Source organism: Anomaloglossus baeobatrachus, chromosome 5 (genome assembly GCF_048569485.1).
Source record: "Anomaloglossus baeobatrachus isolate aAnoBae1 chromosome 5, aAnoBae1.hap1, whole genome shotgun sequence".
Classification (NCBI taxonomy): domain Eukaryota; kingdom Metazoa; phylum Chordata; class Amphibia; order Anura; family Aromobatidae; genus Anomaloglossus; species Anomaloglossus baeobatrachus.
In genome coordinates this window covers 146383193-146398066 of record NC_134357.1, presented here as the reverse complement: position 1 = coordinate 146398066, position 14874 = coordinate 146383193, and the positions used below count along the sequence as shown (strand labels likewise).

At 44.7% G+C, this 14874-nt stretch overlaps 1 protein-coding gene across 3 annotated transcripts in view; it reads left to right on the top strand.

Annotated features, from left to right (window-relative positions):
- The window catches only part of CHST3 (carbohydrate sulfotransferase 3), a 206093-nt gene that overhangs the window by 175179 nt on the left and 16040 nt on the right, over positions 1-14874 (top strand). For all 3 annotated transcript variants that reach the window (XM_075348963.1, XM_075348965.1, XM_075348964.1), the window contains one exon: positions 7925-8178. In XM_075348963.1, the coding sequence (XP_075205078.1) occupies positions 8042-8178 (137 nt within the window). In that variant the 5' untranslated portion in view covers positions 7925-8041. The remainder of the gene's footprint in view (positions 1-7924; positions 8179-14874) is intronic.

Here is a 14874-nt window from a genome sequence, read left to right as displayed (position 1 = left end):
TCATATTTTAGTTGAATGTATGCCCCCATACTAGGCCCCTTTCTGGTACTGTACATATGTTTCCAATCTTGGGCCCCTTTCTGGTAAATATGTCCCCCATCCTTGTATATATGTCCCCAATCCTGTGCCACTCCTGGTGCATATGTCCCTTATCCTGGTGTATATGCCCCCATCCTGGGCTCCTTCCAAGTAAATATGACCCCCATCCTAGTATATATGTCCCCACCCTGAGACCCTTCCTGATATATATGTCCAAGTCCTGGGCCCCTTTCTTAAATAATTTAAAAAAAAAAGGTGTGGGGTCCCCTCTATTTTTGATAATAAGCCAAGGTAGAGCAGACAGGACTTTTAATTTAATTTTTAACTTCCCAGCAGCGAAATGCGAGTAAGAGAGTCGTCGAGGCATCTTCCCCATGCTGTTCCCATTACTTTTGAGTGCTGTTTCAACCCATTTCAGCTATTTTCTATCTCAGCCCTCCTAGGGGGCTCGGCCGGAAAAATACTCAAGGCTACGTAGACTTCCATTATACTTGATACTAGTAATTTTAGTGCTCGCCCATCATTAATAGTTAGAAATACATTTTAGGTGTTGGACCACCCCATAAAATGTCAGTAGCAATTCCTGTTCTTACTTTATCTTTGTAAAGTAAGGCTGCTTTCACACTCCGGTTTTTTTTAGCATGCGTCATGAACGGTTTTTTGCTGTAAAAGTAGATTCTGTTTTTACAAAGAAAACGCATGTGTTATTTTGCAGGATCCTGTCACTTGAAGTTTATGGGCGAGCATTGGAGTCATGTGATCAGGAGTGAGAGGAACTGAACGTGATAGACTGGGAGTCGGCATCTGACAGCTGCGGACGCTGGTAACCAAGGTAAACATCGGGTAACTAAGCAAAGTGCTTTGCTTGGCTACCCGATATTTACCTTGGTTACGAGCGTCCGCAGGTGCTAGGAGCTGGGCTGCCTGCTCCCTGCACACGTAACCAAGGTAAACATCAGGTAACTAAGCGAAGCGCTTTGCTTGGTTACCCGATATTTACCTTGGTTACGAGTGTCCGACGCTCTCAGGTGGGGGAGAGAGAGAGGAGAGAGGGAGGGGGAGAGAGAGACTGATCACGCCAGGCTGGTTTCTGGGCATGCTCAGTAGAGCAAGCAGGATCCTGTCTATCAGCATGCCAGCGTTAACATGCGTTTGCGTGCAATATAGTCAGGATCCAGTTAAAAACAGTATTTGGACGCAGCTCAAAAACGCTACAAGTAGTGTTTTTGAGAAAAGTTAAAAAAAACTGCAAGTCGCTGGATCCTCACTATAACGCACGCAAATGCATGTGAACGCATGTTGACGCGAGTCCATTGCAAATGCATTGAAATGAAAACACATTTGCACTGGATCCATTTTTGCATTAAAAAAATGTTCATGACGCATGTTAAAAACACGTAGTGTTAAAGCAGCCTTAAACACATACTGAAAATGACCATTGAATTTTCCTGTGATGCCTCATTATGACTGGCTCAGAGGATAACTGTGACACCGGCTCTTGGGTATTTGTGCTATATGAGGAGAAAATGTGACATGAAAGCATGACTTTTTAAATATCCTTGCAGCTGTTGTTTACTTGAAAGATACTTTTTTCCTGTTTCTATGACCAATTTTTGGTGACAGATATCGAGACAATAAGCATGTGTTGCTTTTGACTTTTTTTTTATTTTCAATCAGAGACTTACTGGAGTCAGAGGTTTTTTATTCCATTTACTTTAGTTTTCGCTTAGTATTGTTTCTTATTGTTTATTGATGTAAATACTGTATATTTGTAAATAAATATTAAAGATAGAACTGATTTTACAAGCGCTACAGTTACTCTATAAATATATACAGTTAGGCCCAGAAATATTTGGACAGTGACCATCGTGATTTGGGCTCTGCATGTCGGTTTTTTTTTTTATATTTATATTTTTTTTATATTTTTTTTATTGCAGACTTTCAGGTATAATTAAGAGGAGAAATGTAATATACAGTTAGGTCCAGAAATATTTGGACAGTGACACAATTTTCGCGAGTTGGGCTCTGCATGCCACCACATTGGACTTGAAATGAAACCTCTACAACAGAATTCAAGGGCAGATTGTAACGTTTAATTTGAAGGTTTGAACAAAAATATCTGATAGAAATTGTAGGAATTGTACACATTTCTTTACAAACACTCCACATTTTAGGAGGTCAAAAGTAATTGGACAAATAAACCAAACCCAAAGAAAATATTTTTATTTTCAATATTTTGTTGCGAATCCTTTGGAGGCAATCACTGCCTTAAGTCTGGAACCCATGGACATCACCAAACGCTGGGTTTCCTCCTTCTTAATGCTTTGCCCGGCCTTTACAGCCGCAGCCTTCAGGTCTTGCTTGTTTGTGGGTCTTTCCGTCTTAAGTCTGGATTTGAGCAAGTGAAATGCATGCTCAATTGGGTTAAGATCTGGTGATTGACTTGGCCATTGCAGAATGTTCCACTTTTTGCACTCATGAACTCCTGGGTAGCTTTGGCTGTATGCTTGGGGTCATTGTCCATCTGTACTATGAAGCGCCGTCCCATCAACTTTGCAGCATTTGGCTGAATCTGGGCTGAGAGTATATCCCGGTACACTTCAGAATTCATCCGGCTACTCTTGTCTGCTGTTATGTCATCAATAAACACAAGTGACCCAGTGCCATTGAAAGCCATGCATGCCCATGCCATCACGTTGCCTCCACCATGTTTTACAGAGGATGTGGTGTGCCTTGGATCATGTGCTGTTCCCTTTCTTCTCCAAACTTTTTTCTTCTCATCATTCTGGTACAGGTTGATCTTTGCCTCATCTGTCCATAGAATACTTTTCCAGAACTGAGCTGGCTTCATGAGGTGTTTTTCAGCACATTTAACTCTGGCCTGTCTATTTTTGGAATTGATGAATGGTTTGCATCTAGATGTGAACCCTTTGTATTTACTTTCATGGAGTCTTCTCTTTACTGTTGACTTAGAGACAGCTACACCTACTTCACTGAGAGTGTTCTGGACTTCAGTTGATGTTGTGAATGGGTTCTTCTTCACCAAAGAAAGTATGCGGCGATCATCCACCACTGTTGTCATCCGTGGACGCCCAGGCCTTTTTGAGTTCCCAAGCTCACCAGTCAATTCCTTTTTTCTCAGAATGTACCCGACTGTTGATTTTGCTACTCCAAGCATGTCTGCTATCTCTCTGATGGATTTTTTCTTTTTTTTCAGCCTCAGGATGTTCTGCTTCACCTCAATTGAGAGTTCCTTAGACCGCATGTTGTCTGGTCACAGCAACAGCTTCCAAATGCAAAACCACACACCTGTAATCAACCCCAGACCTTTTAACTACTTCATTGATTACAGGTTAACGAGGGAGACGCCTTCAGAGTTAATTGCAGCCCTTAGAGTCCCTTGTCCAATTACTTTTGGTCCCTTGAAAAAGAGGAGGCTATGCATTACAGAGCTATGATTCCTAAACCCTTTCTCCGATTTGGATGTGAAAACTCTCATATTGCAGCTGGGAGTGTGCACTTTCAGCCCATATTATATATATAATTGTATTTCTGAACATGTTTTTGTAAACAGCTAAAATAACAAAACTTGTGTCACTGTCCAAATATTTCTGGACCTAACTGTAGTTCTGCTGATTAGTTATGTGCTTACCTCAAGAGCAGGACATTGCAGCTTAACTATCCATGGTTACGAATACTAGCAACTAACAAACTATCTGTCACTGTACATTGTGTGGTCATAACCCAAGATACCTAAGTTATTGCAATGCCCTGCACATGAGATAAGTGACATACGTGAAATACATGCTCTTAAGGTTGAGATCTGGTGATTGACTTGGCCATTGCAAAATATTCTACTTCTTTGCCTTAGAAAATTCCTGGATTGCTTTTCAGTATGTTTTGGGTCTGAGCAAAATGTATAGCCCTGTACACTTCAGAATTCATCCAGTTGCTTCTGGCTTCAGTCACATCATCAATAAACACTAGTGACCCAGTGTCTTTGGAAGCCATGCATGCCCAGTCATCACACTGCCTCCCCAATGATTTACAGAGGGTGTTCTGTGCTTTGAAACTTGAGTAAATCCAAACTTTCTCTCCATACTTTCTTTTTCCCATCACTCTGGTACAGGCTGATCTTAGCTTAATCTGTCCAAAGAATATTTTTTTCCAGAACTGGGGTGGCTTCTATTGATGTTTTTGGTAAAGTTTAATCTGGTTTTTCTATTTTTAAGGCTAATTAATGGATTGTGCCTTGTGATAAACCCTCCACTATTTGCTCTCATGATGTCTTCTCTTTATGGTAGACTTAAATACTGAAACACCTACTTCCAGGAGTGTTCTTTAGTTGGTTGGATGTTGCGAAAGGTTTTTTTTTTGTTAAACCATGGAAATGATTCTGAGATACTACACCACTGTTGTCTTCAGTCTTCAGTGGCCATCCATTCCTTTTTGAGTTCTCAAGTTGACGAGTGTGCTCCATTTCTTTACAGGATGTACCAAACTGTTGATTTGGCCACTCCTCGCATTTCTCCTCTCTCTGATGGATTTCTTCCTTTTTTCAGTCTAATTATGGTCTGTTTTTCTTCTATTGAGAGCTCCTTTGACAACATATTGTGGGTTCACAAGTACAGCTTCTAAATGGAAATGAAAGTAGTGATGGGCAGACCCGAACTGTAAAAGTCTGGATTCACTCGGTTTCAAACAGATCCGAGTGTCGGGCCTGGGCCCGGAATTCTCAGGGAATGATCTGAATCAGGCACTTGAGAAGTAAAAAAAAATAAAGGAAAAATAAAGAAAATAAGAATGAAGCAAGCTCTTCATACTTACCGAGGCTCTGGCGTGGCTGTAACTGCTCTCGGGGTCACTCATTATTGCTCATCCATATGCACTGCTTTCCCCATCCACTGGCCGTCCTGGCCAACAATCAATTGATTGTTTGCAGTCAAATGTGCCCTCCAGCCTGTGTGACAGCGTTTGACTGCAACAAATCACTGGTGCTATCTGCTGGTCACTATCGTGCTGTAAAAATAAATAAATAAAAAAAAACATTTGTCATGGCGTCCCCCCATATTATGATACCCAATATAGATAAAGCATAAAGTAGCCTGCAGCATCCCGCCGTGCGCTTATCTTGGCTGTGTATCAAAATAGGAGAAACCACATGCGTCTTTTGTTTTAATTATATAAATACGTAATTTGAAAAAAACAGCATGTGGTCCCCCAAATTTTGATACCCAGCCATGATAAAGCCTAACAGCTAGGGGCGTGGTCTGGAATTGTCAGACTGAGGAAACCCATGCTTATTGAGAAACCCCCAACCTAAAACTAGCAGCCTCCAGCCACCTGGAATTGCCGCATCCATTAGATTCAACAGTCCCAGCTCTTCCCGATTGCCCTGGTGTAGTGGCAATTGAGGTAATAAAGGGTTAATAACAGCCCACAGCTGCTACTAAGCAGTAGATTAGTAATGGGAAGCATCTATGAGACCCCAATTACTAATCTGTAAGTGAAAAGAAATAAACAAATACACCCCAAAAGATTTTATTGGAAGACTAAAAATCATCCTCTTTCACCATTTTATTAATCCGAAAACACCCCTGCAGGTCTGACGTAATCCACACGAGGTCTCACAATGATTCCACATCTGATTTCACACCGAGCAGCCATTGAACATGACCGCCCACTATGAGGTTCAGGCAGAGACTAAGTGAGCAGTGCGATCAGTGATGACTTCACTGACGCTATTTGCGGTCACAGGTGGAAAACTGTGGGAACCTCCAGCTGTGACCGCAAATATCCTGAGTGACGTCACCACTGATCGTCACCTTCTTCTGCGCCTTTTTCTCCCTTGGTCTTATATTCTCACCCGAATGGTCTCATTGTCGTCTTAACCCTCGCACTCATGTTTATCTTTAGCATTTGCTTAATATATTAAATATAACTATACTGTGTGTCGGTATGGGTTTATTGTTTTTCTTGAACATATTTGTGACACTAGTTATGTCCTGTAAATTTAATGACAAGTCAGGTTGAAAAAAATGTTTCCTAAAAGCAATTTTAAGCCATTCAAAATGGGTACAACGGAAAGTGAGGGTACAAGTGTGAAAAAGAAAAAATAGCACCAGCATCCAAGGTAATATAAAAACATAAATGCTTTATTCCTTCTTCTTAAATAGGTAACATGCATTATCAGTCAAGGAGGACAGAAGAAAAAGTCATCTGATTAAGCATTTCAAGTCTTTATGGCCCTAAGGGCTTGAAACGCGTAGTTACTTTTTTTTCTGTCCTCCTTGTATCATAAGCATGTTACTTTTAATGAAGAAGGAATAAAGCATTTCGATTTTTATCTCACCTTGAACACTGGAATAATTTTTTCTTCCATCTCATGGATAGGTAATAAATGTTGATCGTAGAATAATCCCCTTCATTTCTGCTATGCCAGTGCTGCAAGGAATTAAACACAATCAGATGAGATGTACCACATATAAAATATTGTCATTGTCCACATACAATGGAAGGTTAGCTGTATATTCAGTGTAAATACTGGTAATTGATCCATATTTGTTGATTTTCGGCTTTAGTTTTCTGTGTATTATGCAGCTATTATGAAGATTTCTGTAGATGTCATTACATTTCTCTGCACTTAGGGCGAGTGTGTGTCTGTGGCTGTTTTGCAATAGAAACCATATGTTGTCTTTCCAGGAAAATGTTGATGGGGGGATAATTAAAAACTTAGTCTAGCTCCCTGATACAAAGCATAAATTAGCAAAAGACACTCAACCCTCCGTTTGGAAAATAATCATTTGGTTACTTCACAGATTTGACAAATTACTTTAAAGCCAGAAAATTCATATTTTCCTTGGTGAAGTTGACATAATTAATTATACAATTTGTTAACAACAAGCCCATAAAAAATGTATTGTACATAATGAAAGTCACTCAAGACCCCTGGAAATGTTTCCACTCACTAATGAATGGATTCATATAACACAAAGCCCCTCTTATCACGTTACTATATACAGGTCCACACTGGCCCATAAACCTACATACAGTACAGAAAAGTTCCCCTTAGTAGTTATAGTTACTTCATCTCATATAACTGCATAAAGGGAACATTCGTGGATATTCACATGGGGCAGAAAAATCAGTTCCATTTATCTGATTGGTATTGATTTGGATCCAAACACAAGAATTCCTAAAAACACTTAAGGTATCTCAGAAAAGACATGGCTGCAGCTTGGGACTATACTTTTATTATTTCGTAAATTACTTGTATGGTGTGATTCTACACCAGGCTGTATACAGTATATAAATTCTGTGTTGTCAAGTTTAGAGGTTTGGAGTTTTGAAGTAACTTCTATAATCTGTAGTGAGTTATTATTGAATCTCTATACCAGTGGTTCCCAACCTTTCTGACCTTAAGAGCCACGTTCAGCCGAGAGAGGGTCACAAGCCACATAGAGCTTCCAACGCCCTCACAGTGGTGGGACCCAAAGTCAGCATTACTAATCTTATGACATCCAAACCTTTTCAGCAGAAATCACACTGAGGCAGTATGCCAAGAACCAGGGGTTCCCACTCCGCACCCCATTCAGATCTGCTTTTTTTGTGAGGGCCTACTTTCAAAGGTTATCATCTGGAGACCAGTTTTTCATGTCTGTTTGCTAGACTTGGTGCTAATTAATCAAGCTTGAGTACAACCGTGAGCCACACACCACGGGACCGCGATCCACATTTGGCTTCTAAGCTACAGGTTGGGGACCTCTGCTGTATACTTTATATTATTGGAAGTCAGTAAAATGGGCAGCTCCCCAGTAGTTTTTGTATTTTGAGGTTACGATTGTATGTTTAGTGCAAAAATATGACCTTTTTTTTTCCTTTGTAGGAAATAGTGGAAGATGCAAAGATTCCCAAGACATGGCTTTGCCCTAATGACAGAAGGAGAAACAAATTCTCTCACCAAAAAATAAAAAGTGATGTTCCATTGTAAACCGTCTCTGCCATGGATAGATTGCAGTACTCCTCCATGAACCTCAGAGATGTGCTGAGGACAATCAGAATCAAGGCCAAATATGCTCTTTTCATAGTCTTAGTCGTGGTTCTGGTCATCATTGAGAAGGAAAACAAGATCATCTCAAAGTAAGATAATACGAAATAGCTTAAGTAATGAACAGAAAATGGAAGATGTTAGAATGTTTCTTAAAGGGATTGTCTGGCCTTATGATATCCATAACATCTGCTTAAGATAGGTAATCAAATCAGATCTCTGGATGCACCACCACCAATCAACTTTTCTTAGTGCTGGTGGTAGCTGTTTCAGCTCCATTCATTGTTACATCTGGCCAGCCTCAAAGATGAAAACAACTGAAAGGTGGGAATGGTTGGTGTCAGGTTCCCACCGATTTGATATTAAAGAAGTTGTCCAGTTACCAAAACTGATTTTTTTTTTCTGATAAATCTTGCTAATATGTGCCCCTCAACACATCTATTATGTTTTTTCAGCAAAATCACCTTTTATTGTGCACTAGCAGCACATGCTCATTGCTGGCTCCAGCTCTGATGGGGTTAATCTCTCCTCTGACTTCCTGTGTTCAGTTCCTACAAGTCCCAGAATTCTTTGTGGCTCTAGGGCGGTGTCTAGCTTATCTAACACAACCATTGTGTCTAATACACCCACTCTGCTCCCACCCAAACCCTCCTCCCTGCCTCTTCCCAGTGGATGTGCACTGAGAGCAATCACACAGAGACAGCAGCAGCTCTACACAGCCAGGGGAAGAAAGTGTGTGTGCGAGTATATACAGTGTATGTGTATATACAGTGTGTGTGCGTATATACAGTGTGTGTGTGTATATATACAGTGTGTGTTTGAGTGTGTATGTGTGTGTGTATGTCATACTCACCTGTCTGCAGGGTCCCGGTGCCATGCCTGCTTCCAGCCCCTGTCTCTGTACCGCCGCTTCGGCTGTGTGCAGTCTCCCCGGGGCACGTACGAAGCTTGCAGGACCTGGCGGTGGATCACCTGATGCAGTCACCTGACGCATCAGCTGATCGATTCTTGCGGTGCCGGCAGCCGGCTATCAGCTGATCCTGCCGTCAGGGGACTTCATCAGCTGATTACCGGCAGCTCCTGCAGTGATGGGCCAGGATCAGACTCTCATCCGATCGCTGCAGGAGCTGCCGGTAATCAGCACAGACGTGAGTATTTATTTATTTTTTTTTTTTTTCTACTGATGCATCAGCTGATTGTATATCCGGCTTTTATACAATCAGCTGATGTGTCATGTGATTCACGTAGTTTAACCTGACACATCATCTGATCGCTTTGCCTTCCAGCAAACTGATCAGATGATATTGGATCCGGATTGGACGGCGCGGGACCCTAACCCAGGATTACTGCGGAGAGGGGTTTATTTCAATAAAGATGGAGTCACTAATTGTGTTGTGTTTTATTTCTAATAAAAATATTTTTCTGGTTGTTGTGTTTTTTTTTATCATTACTAGAAATTCATGGTGGCCATGTCTAATATTGGCGTGACACCATGAATTTCGGGCTTAGGGCTAGCTGATAATATACAGCTAGCCCTAACTCCATTATTACCCAGCTAGCCAACCGGCATCAGGGCAGCTGGAAGAGTTGGATACAGCGCCAGAAGATGGCGCTTCTATGAAAGCGCCATTTTCTGGGGTGGCTGCAGACTGCAATTCGCAGTGGGGGTGCCCAGAAAGCTTGGGCACCCTTCACTGTGGATTCCAATCCCCAGCTGCCTAGTTGTACCCGGCTGGACACCAAAATTAGGTGAAGCTTACGTCATTTTTTTTTTAAATTATTTCATGAAATTCATGAAATAATTAAAAAAAAAAGGACTTCTCTATATTTTTGGTTCCCAGTCGGGTACAAATAGGCAGCTGGGGGTTGGGGGCAGCCCGTACCTGCCTGCTGTACCCGGCTAGCATACAAAAATATGGCGAAGCCCATGTCATTTTTTTTTTCTTTTTGGGTAAAAAACTGCATACAGTCCTGGATGGAGGGTGCTGAGCCTTGTAGTTCTGCAGCTGCTGTCTGCTCTCCTGCATACACTAGTGAATGGAGGATGCTGAACCTTGTAGTTCTGCAGCTGCTGTCTGCTCTCCTGCATACAGTAGTGAATGGAGGATGCTGAGCCTTGTAGTTCTGCAGCTGCTGTCTGCTCTCCTGCATACAATGAACATTTTGAATAAGGAAATGACATCAGACCTTTTTTTTTTTCATCAACAATCTTTAATGGCATTGTGCACTGATTAAAAACGCAGTGAGCAAAAACGCAGCAAAAAACGCACAAAATCGCGGCAAAAACGTGACATGCAGCACCGCAGGTGACAGAGCAGAGCAAGTTGGTGACATGCTCTGCTCTGACACATAGTGTGCTGCATGTCACTGTATCCACTCTGGGACTTGTTGTGCAGGTGACCGGGATGATACATGTAACTAACTTGCTCCACTCTGTGACTTCTGCTGCATTGTTCCAACTGTATACACTCTCACCTGAACAAGTCTCAGAGTGGGGCAGTTAGTGACATGTATCATCCGGTCACCTGCACAACAAGTCCCAGAGTGGTGAAAGATAGTGACATGCAGCACACTATGTGTCAGAGCAGAGCATGTCACTGTCTCCACTCTGGGACTTGTTGTGCAGGTGACCGGTTGATACATGTCACTAACTTCCCCACTCTGTGATTTCTGCTGCATAGTACCAACTGTATACACTCTCACCTGCACAACAAGTCCCATAGTGGAGACAGTTAGTGACATGTAGCATCCGGTCACCTGCACAACAAGTACCAGAGTGGAGAAAGATAGTGACATTCAGCACACTATGTGTCAGAGCAGAGCATGTCACTGTCTCCACTCCGCTGACCTCACAGCCCGTACACGCTGCGATGGATGCAGGGGGACACAGAACAAGTAATCGGCCGACACTGGAATCATCTGATTACTTGGGATGAATGAGAAGTAAAATGCTGTGGTGCTCGATGGGCGAAGCCCATGCCGAATTTTTTTTAAAAAAAATTCATTAAAAATAAAAAAACTAAAAAATCACATTGTTTGTGGGCTCCCGCTGCATTTTCTATTGCTAAGGGTAACCAAAGCAGCTACTGGCTGCTAGCCCCCACTGCTTGGTGTTACTTTCACTGGCAATAGAAATGCAGGGAAGCATTTTTTTTTATAAAGGTTTTTCCCTGAAAACGTTTTTAAGAAAATGACGTGGGCTTTGCCATATTTTTGTATGCTAGCCAGGTACAGCAGGCAGCTACGGGCTGCCCCCAACCCCCAGCTGCCTAGTTGTACCCGGCTGGGAACCAAAAATATAGAGAAGCCCTTTTTTTTCATGAATTTCATGAAATAATTAAAAAAAAAAATGATGTGGGCTTCGCCAAATTTTTGAGTCCAGCCAGGTACAACTAGGCAGCTGGGGATTGGAATCCACAGTGCAGGGTGCCCAAACTTTCTGGGCCCCCCACTGCGAATTGCAGTCCACAGCTGCCCCAGAAAATGGCGCTTTCATAGAAGCGCCATCTTCAGGCGCTGTATCCAACTCATCCAGTGGCCCTGGTGGCAGGTGGCACGCTGGGTAATAAGGGGTTAATACCAGCTTTGTTTTACCAGCTGGTATAAAGCCCGAGATTCTTAATGTCAGGCCAAGTTTAACCTGGCCATTAAGAATCTCCAACAAAGGGTTTAAAAAAAAAAAAAAGACATCACACAGAGAAAAATACTTTATTAGAAATAAATACACAGACACAGTAGGGACTCCATGTTTATTACTCCCTCTCACCCCTCCACGATGGAGAGATTTCTGTACTGACCATGCCAGGAGAGAGCGAGGAAAAAGAGCGAGCGGGGGGGAGGAAAAGAGAGCGAGCGGGGGGGAAGAGAGCGAGCGGGGGGTTAGAAGAGAGCGAGCAGGGGGGAGAAGAGAGCGAGCGGGGGGAGAAGAGAGAGGGGGGGAGAAGAGAGAGAGGGGGGAGAAGAGAGAGAGGGGGGGAGAAGAGAGAGAGGAGAGAGGGGGGGAGAAGAGAGAGAGGGGGAGAAGAGAGGGGGGGAGAAGAGAGGGGGGGAGAAGAGAGAGGAGGGGAGAAGAGAGAGAGGGGAGAAGAGAGAGGGGGGAGAAGAGAGAGAGGGGGGGAGAAGAGGAGAAGAGAGAGAGGGGGGGAGAAGAGAGAGAGGGGGGAAGAAGAGAGAGAGGGGGGAGAAGAGAGCGAGCGGGGGGGAGAAAAGAGCGAGCGGGGGGAGAAGAGAGCGAGCAGGGGGGAGAAGAGAGAGAAGAGAGCGAGCGGGGGGAGAAGAGAGAGAGGGGGGGAGAGAGAGAGAGGGGGGGAGAAGAGAGAGAGGGTGGGAGAAGAGAGAGGGGGAGAAGAGAGGGTGGGAGAAGAGAGAGAGGGGAGAAGAGAGAGGGGGAGAAGAGAGGGTGGGAGAAGAGAGAGAGGGGAGAAGAGAGAGGGGGAGAAGAGAGGGTGGGAGAAGAGAGAGGGGGGGAGAAGAGAGAGAGGGGAGAAGAGAGAGGGGGGGAAGAGAGAGAGGGGGGGAGAAGAGAAAGAGGGGAGAGAAGAGAGAGAGGGCGGGAGAAGAGAGAGAAGGGGGGAGAAGAGAGAGAGGGGGGAGAAGAGAGAGAGGGGGGAGAAGAGAGCGAGGGGGGGAGAGAGAGGGGGGGAGAGAGAGGGGGGAGGAAAAGAGAGTGAGTGGGGGAGGAAAAGAGAGCACAGAGGGAGGAAAAGAGAGCGCGGGGGGAGGAAAAGAGTGAGTGGGGGAGGAAAAGAGAGCGCGGGGGGAGGAAAAGAGAGCGCGGGGGGAGGAAAAGAGAGCGCGGGGGGAGGAAAAGAGTGAGTGGGGGAGGAAAAGAGAGCGCGGGGGGAGGAAAAGAGAGCGCGGGGGGAGGAAAAGAGAACGGGGGGGGAGGAAAAGAGAGCGCGTGGGGAGGAAAGGAGAGCGAGGGGGGGAGGAAAAGAGAGCGAGGGGGGGAGGAAAAGAGAGCGCGGGGGAGGAAAAGAGAGCGAGGGGGGGGAAGAGAGCAAGGGGGGGAAGAGAGCGAGGGAAAAGAGAGGGGAGAGGAAAGAGGGATAAGAGGGGGACAGAGAAGAGGGGAAGAGGGGAGGGGGAGAAGAGTGGGGGGAGAGAAGAGAGTGGGGAAAGAACGGGGGGGGCAGAGGTGCTCTGTCACCAACTGTCTCCACTCTGTGACTTGTGGTGCAGGTGACAGAGTGCAGACAGTTGGTCCCATGCAGCAGGACAGATGGCAGAGCACAGCGGTGACATGCCTGTCAGTGTCTTGCTGCTGGGAGGAGCAGATGATCACACTGCCCGACACCGGCCGCTCTCCTGACATCGCAGCAGATCGGGCGGGTGGACCGTGTGATCACATACTTACGTGCAGGGGGGGATTCAGCTGAAGAACCCCCCCCTGTACTGCACACTGGCGCCCCGTGCCTCACCATCTGCAGGACGCCGGCTCCACAGTGACGTCCTCCGGCTCCTCCCCTCGATGCTGGGCTCTGATGTGCGCTAGTTACCGCCCACAGCCCTGTCACTCAATCTGAGTGGTGCCAGCCTCCTCTGACGTACCCGTCCAGTTTGAGAGCCCGGAAATGCCGGGACGTCAGAGGATGCTGGCGGCCACAGCTCCAGGGGGTCATGTGACCGGCACTGAGCGTGCAGGATAGTGCCGCTCAGTGCCAGAACTGAAAACAGAAGCCAAAGGAGAAAACGCCTAGAAAGGTAAGTAGAACTCATACAGAAAATAAAAAAAATGGGTGAACCACCCCTTTAATGATCTTTGTTAAGGATAAGTCATTAATATTATAAGGCCAAAATGCTATTTACCTGAAGAATCAGCAGGTAAATAATGTGAGAATAATATTTGACCACCTTACTAAAAGTGACGGCTCCCATGAGAAAATTAACCTAGTTACTCCCAGGAGCCACCGGCTTTCAGTTATACTGAGCGGGTACAGTCACCACTTTCAGCACAGCTCACTATACTATAAGCATTTGCCAGCACTTTGGTTAACATCCAGCTTTGTAAGGCATCTGGACAGATCTGTCAATCCAAGTGCCAGGGCACATTCTTACAGCCGTCATTCACAGAATAGTGAATGATGACTGTAGCCGCTCTCTGCATAACCTTGTGACTTAAGCTAGTGTCACACATAACGATGACGACAACGACGTCGCTGCAACGTCACCATATTCTGTGACGTAGCAGCGACCATAGATGATCGTTAGTAAGCTGTCAAACATGTTAGAAAAAGCAGCGACGGAGCAGCGATCATAGCGACGTCGACGGTCGTTGTGTGGTTTCAGACGTAGCGTAGCGTCGCTGCTGCGGTGTCAAACACAAGGATTATCAGCTTATCAGCATGGCGCAGCGGGATAGCAGCGATCAAAAAATGACTTTGAGCATTCAGGAGCGAGCAACGATTTCGCAGCAGGGGTCTGATCGTTGTTATGTGTCACACACAGCGACGTCGCTGTTGAGGTCGCTGCAACGTCACCGAATATGGTGATGTTGCAGCGATGTCGTTGTCGTCGTCGTTATGTGTGACACCAGCTTAAAGCTGGCAGCTCTCAGAAAGAAATGTTTATTTTCTCCTAGTAGCTGTGCTTACAGGAAGTTAGATAGGCAGCATTGTGAAGCTAATTATCTGCAGATCAACCCTATCCCTGCAGGTAAATAGCATTTGCAAAGGTGACTGTTTCCCTTTAATAGCTCACACTACAAGAAGAACCTTATATTTTCTTTTTGACATTGCTGTGGATTATGTTCATTTTATGGGGCACTTTGCAATGCTTTTTCAGGTGGA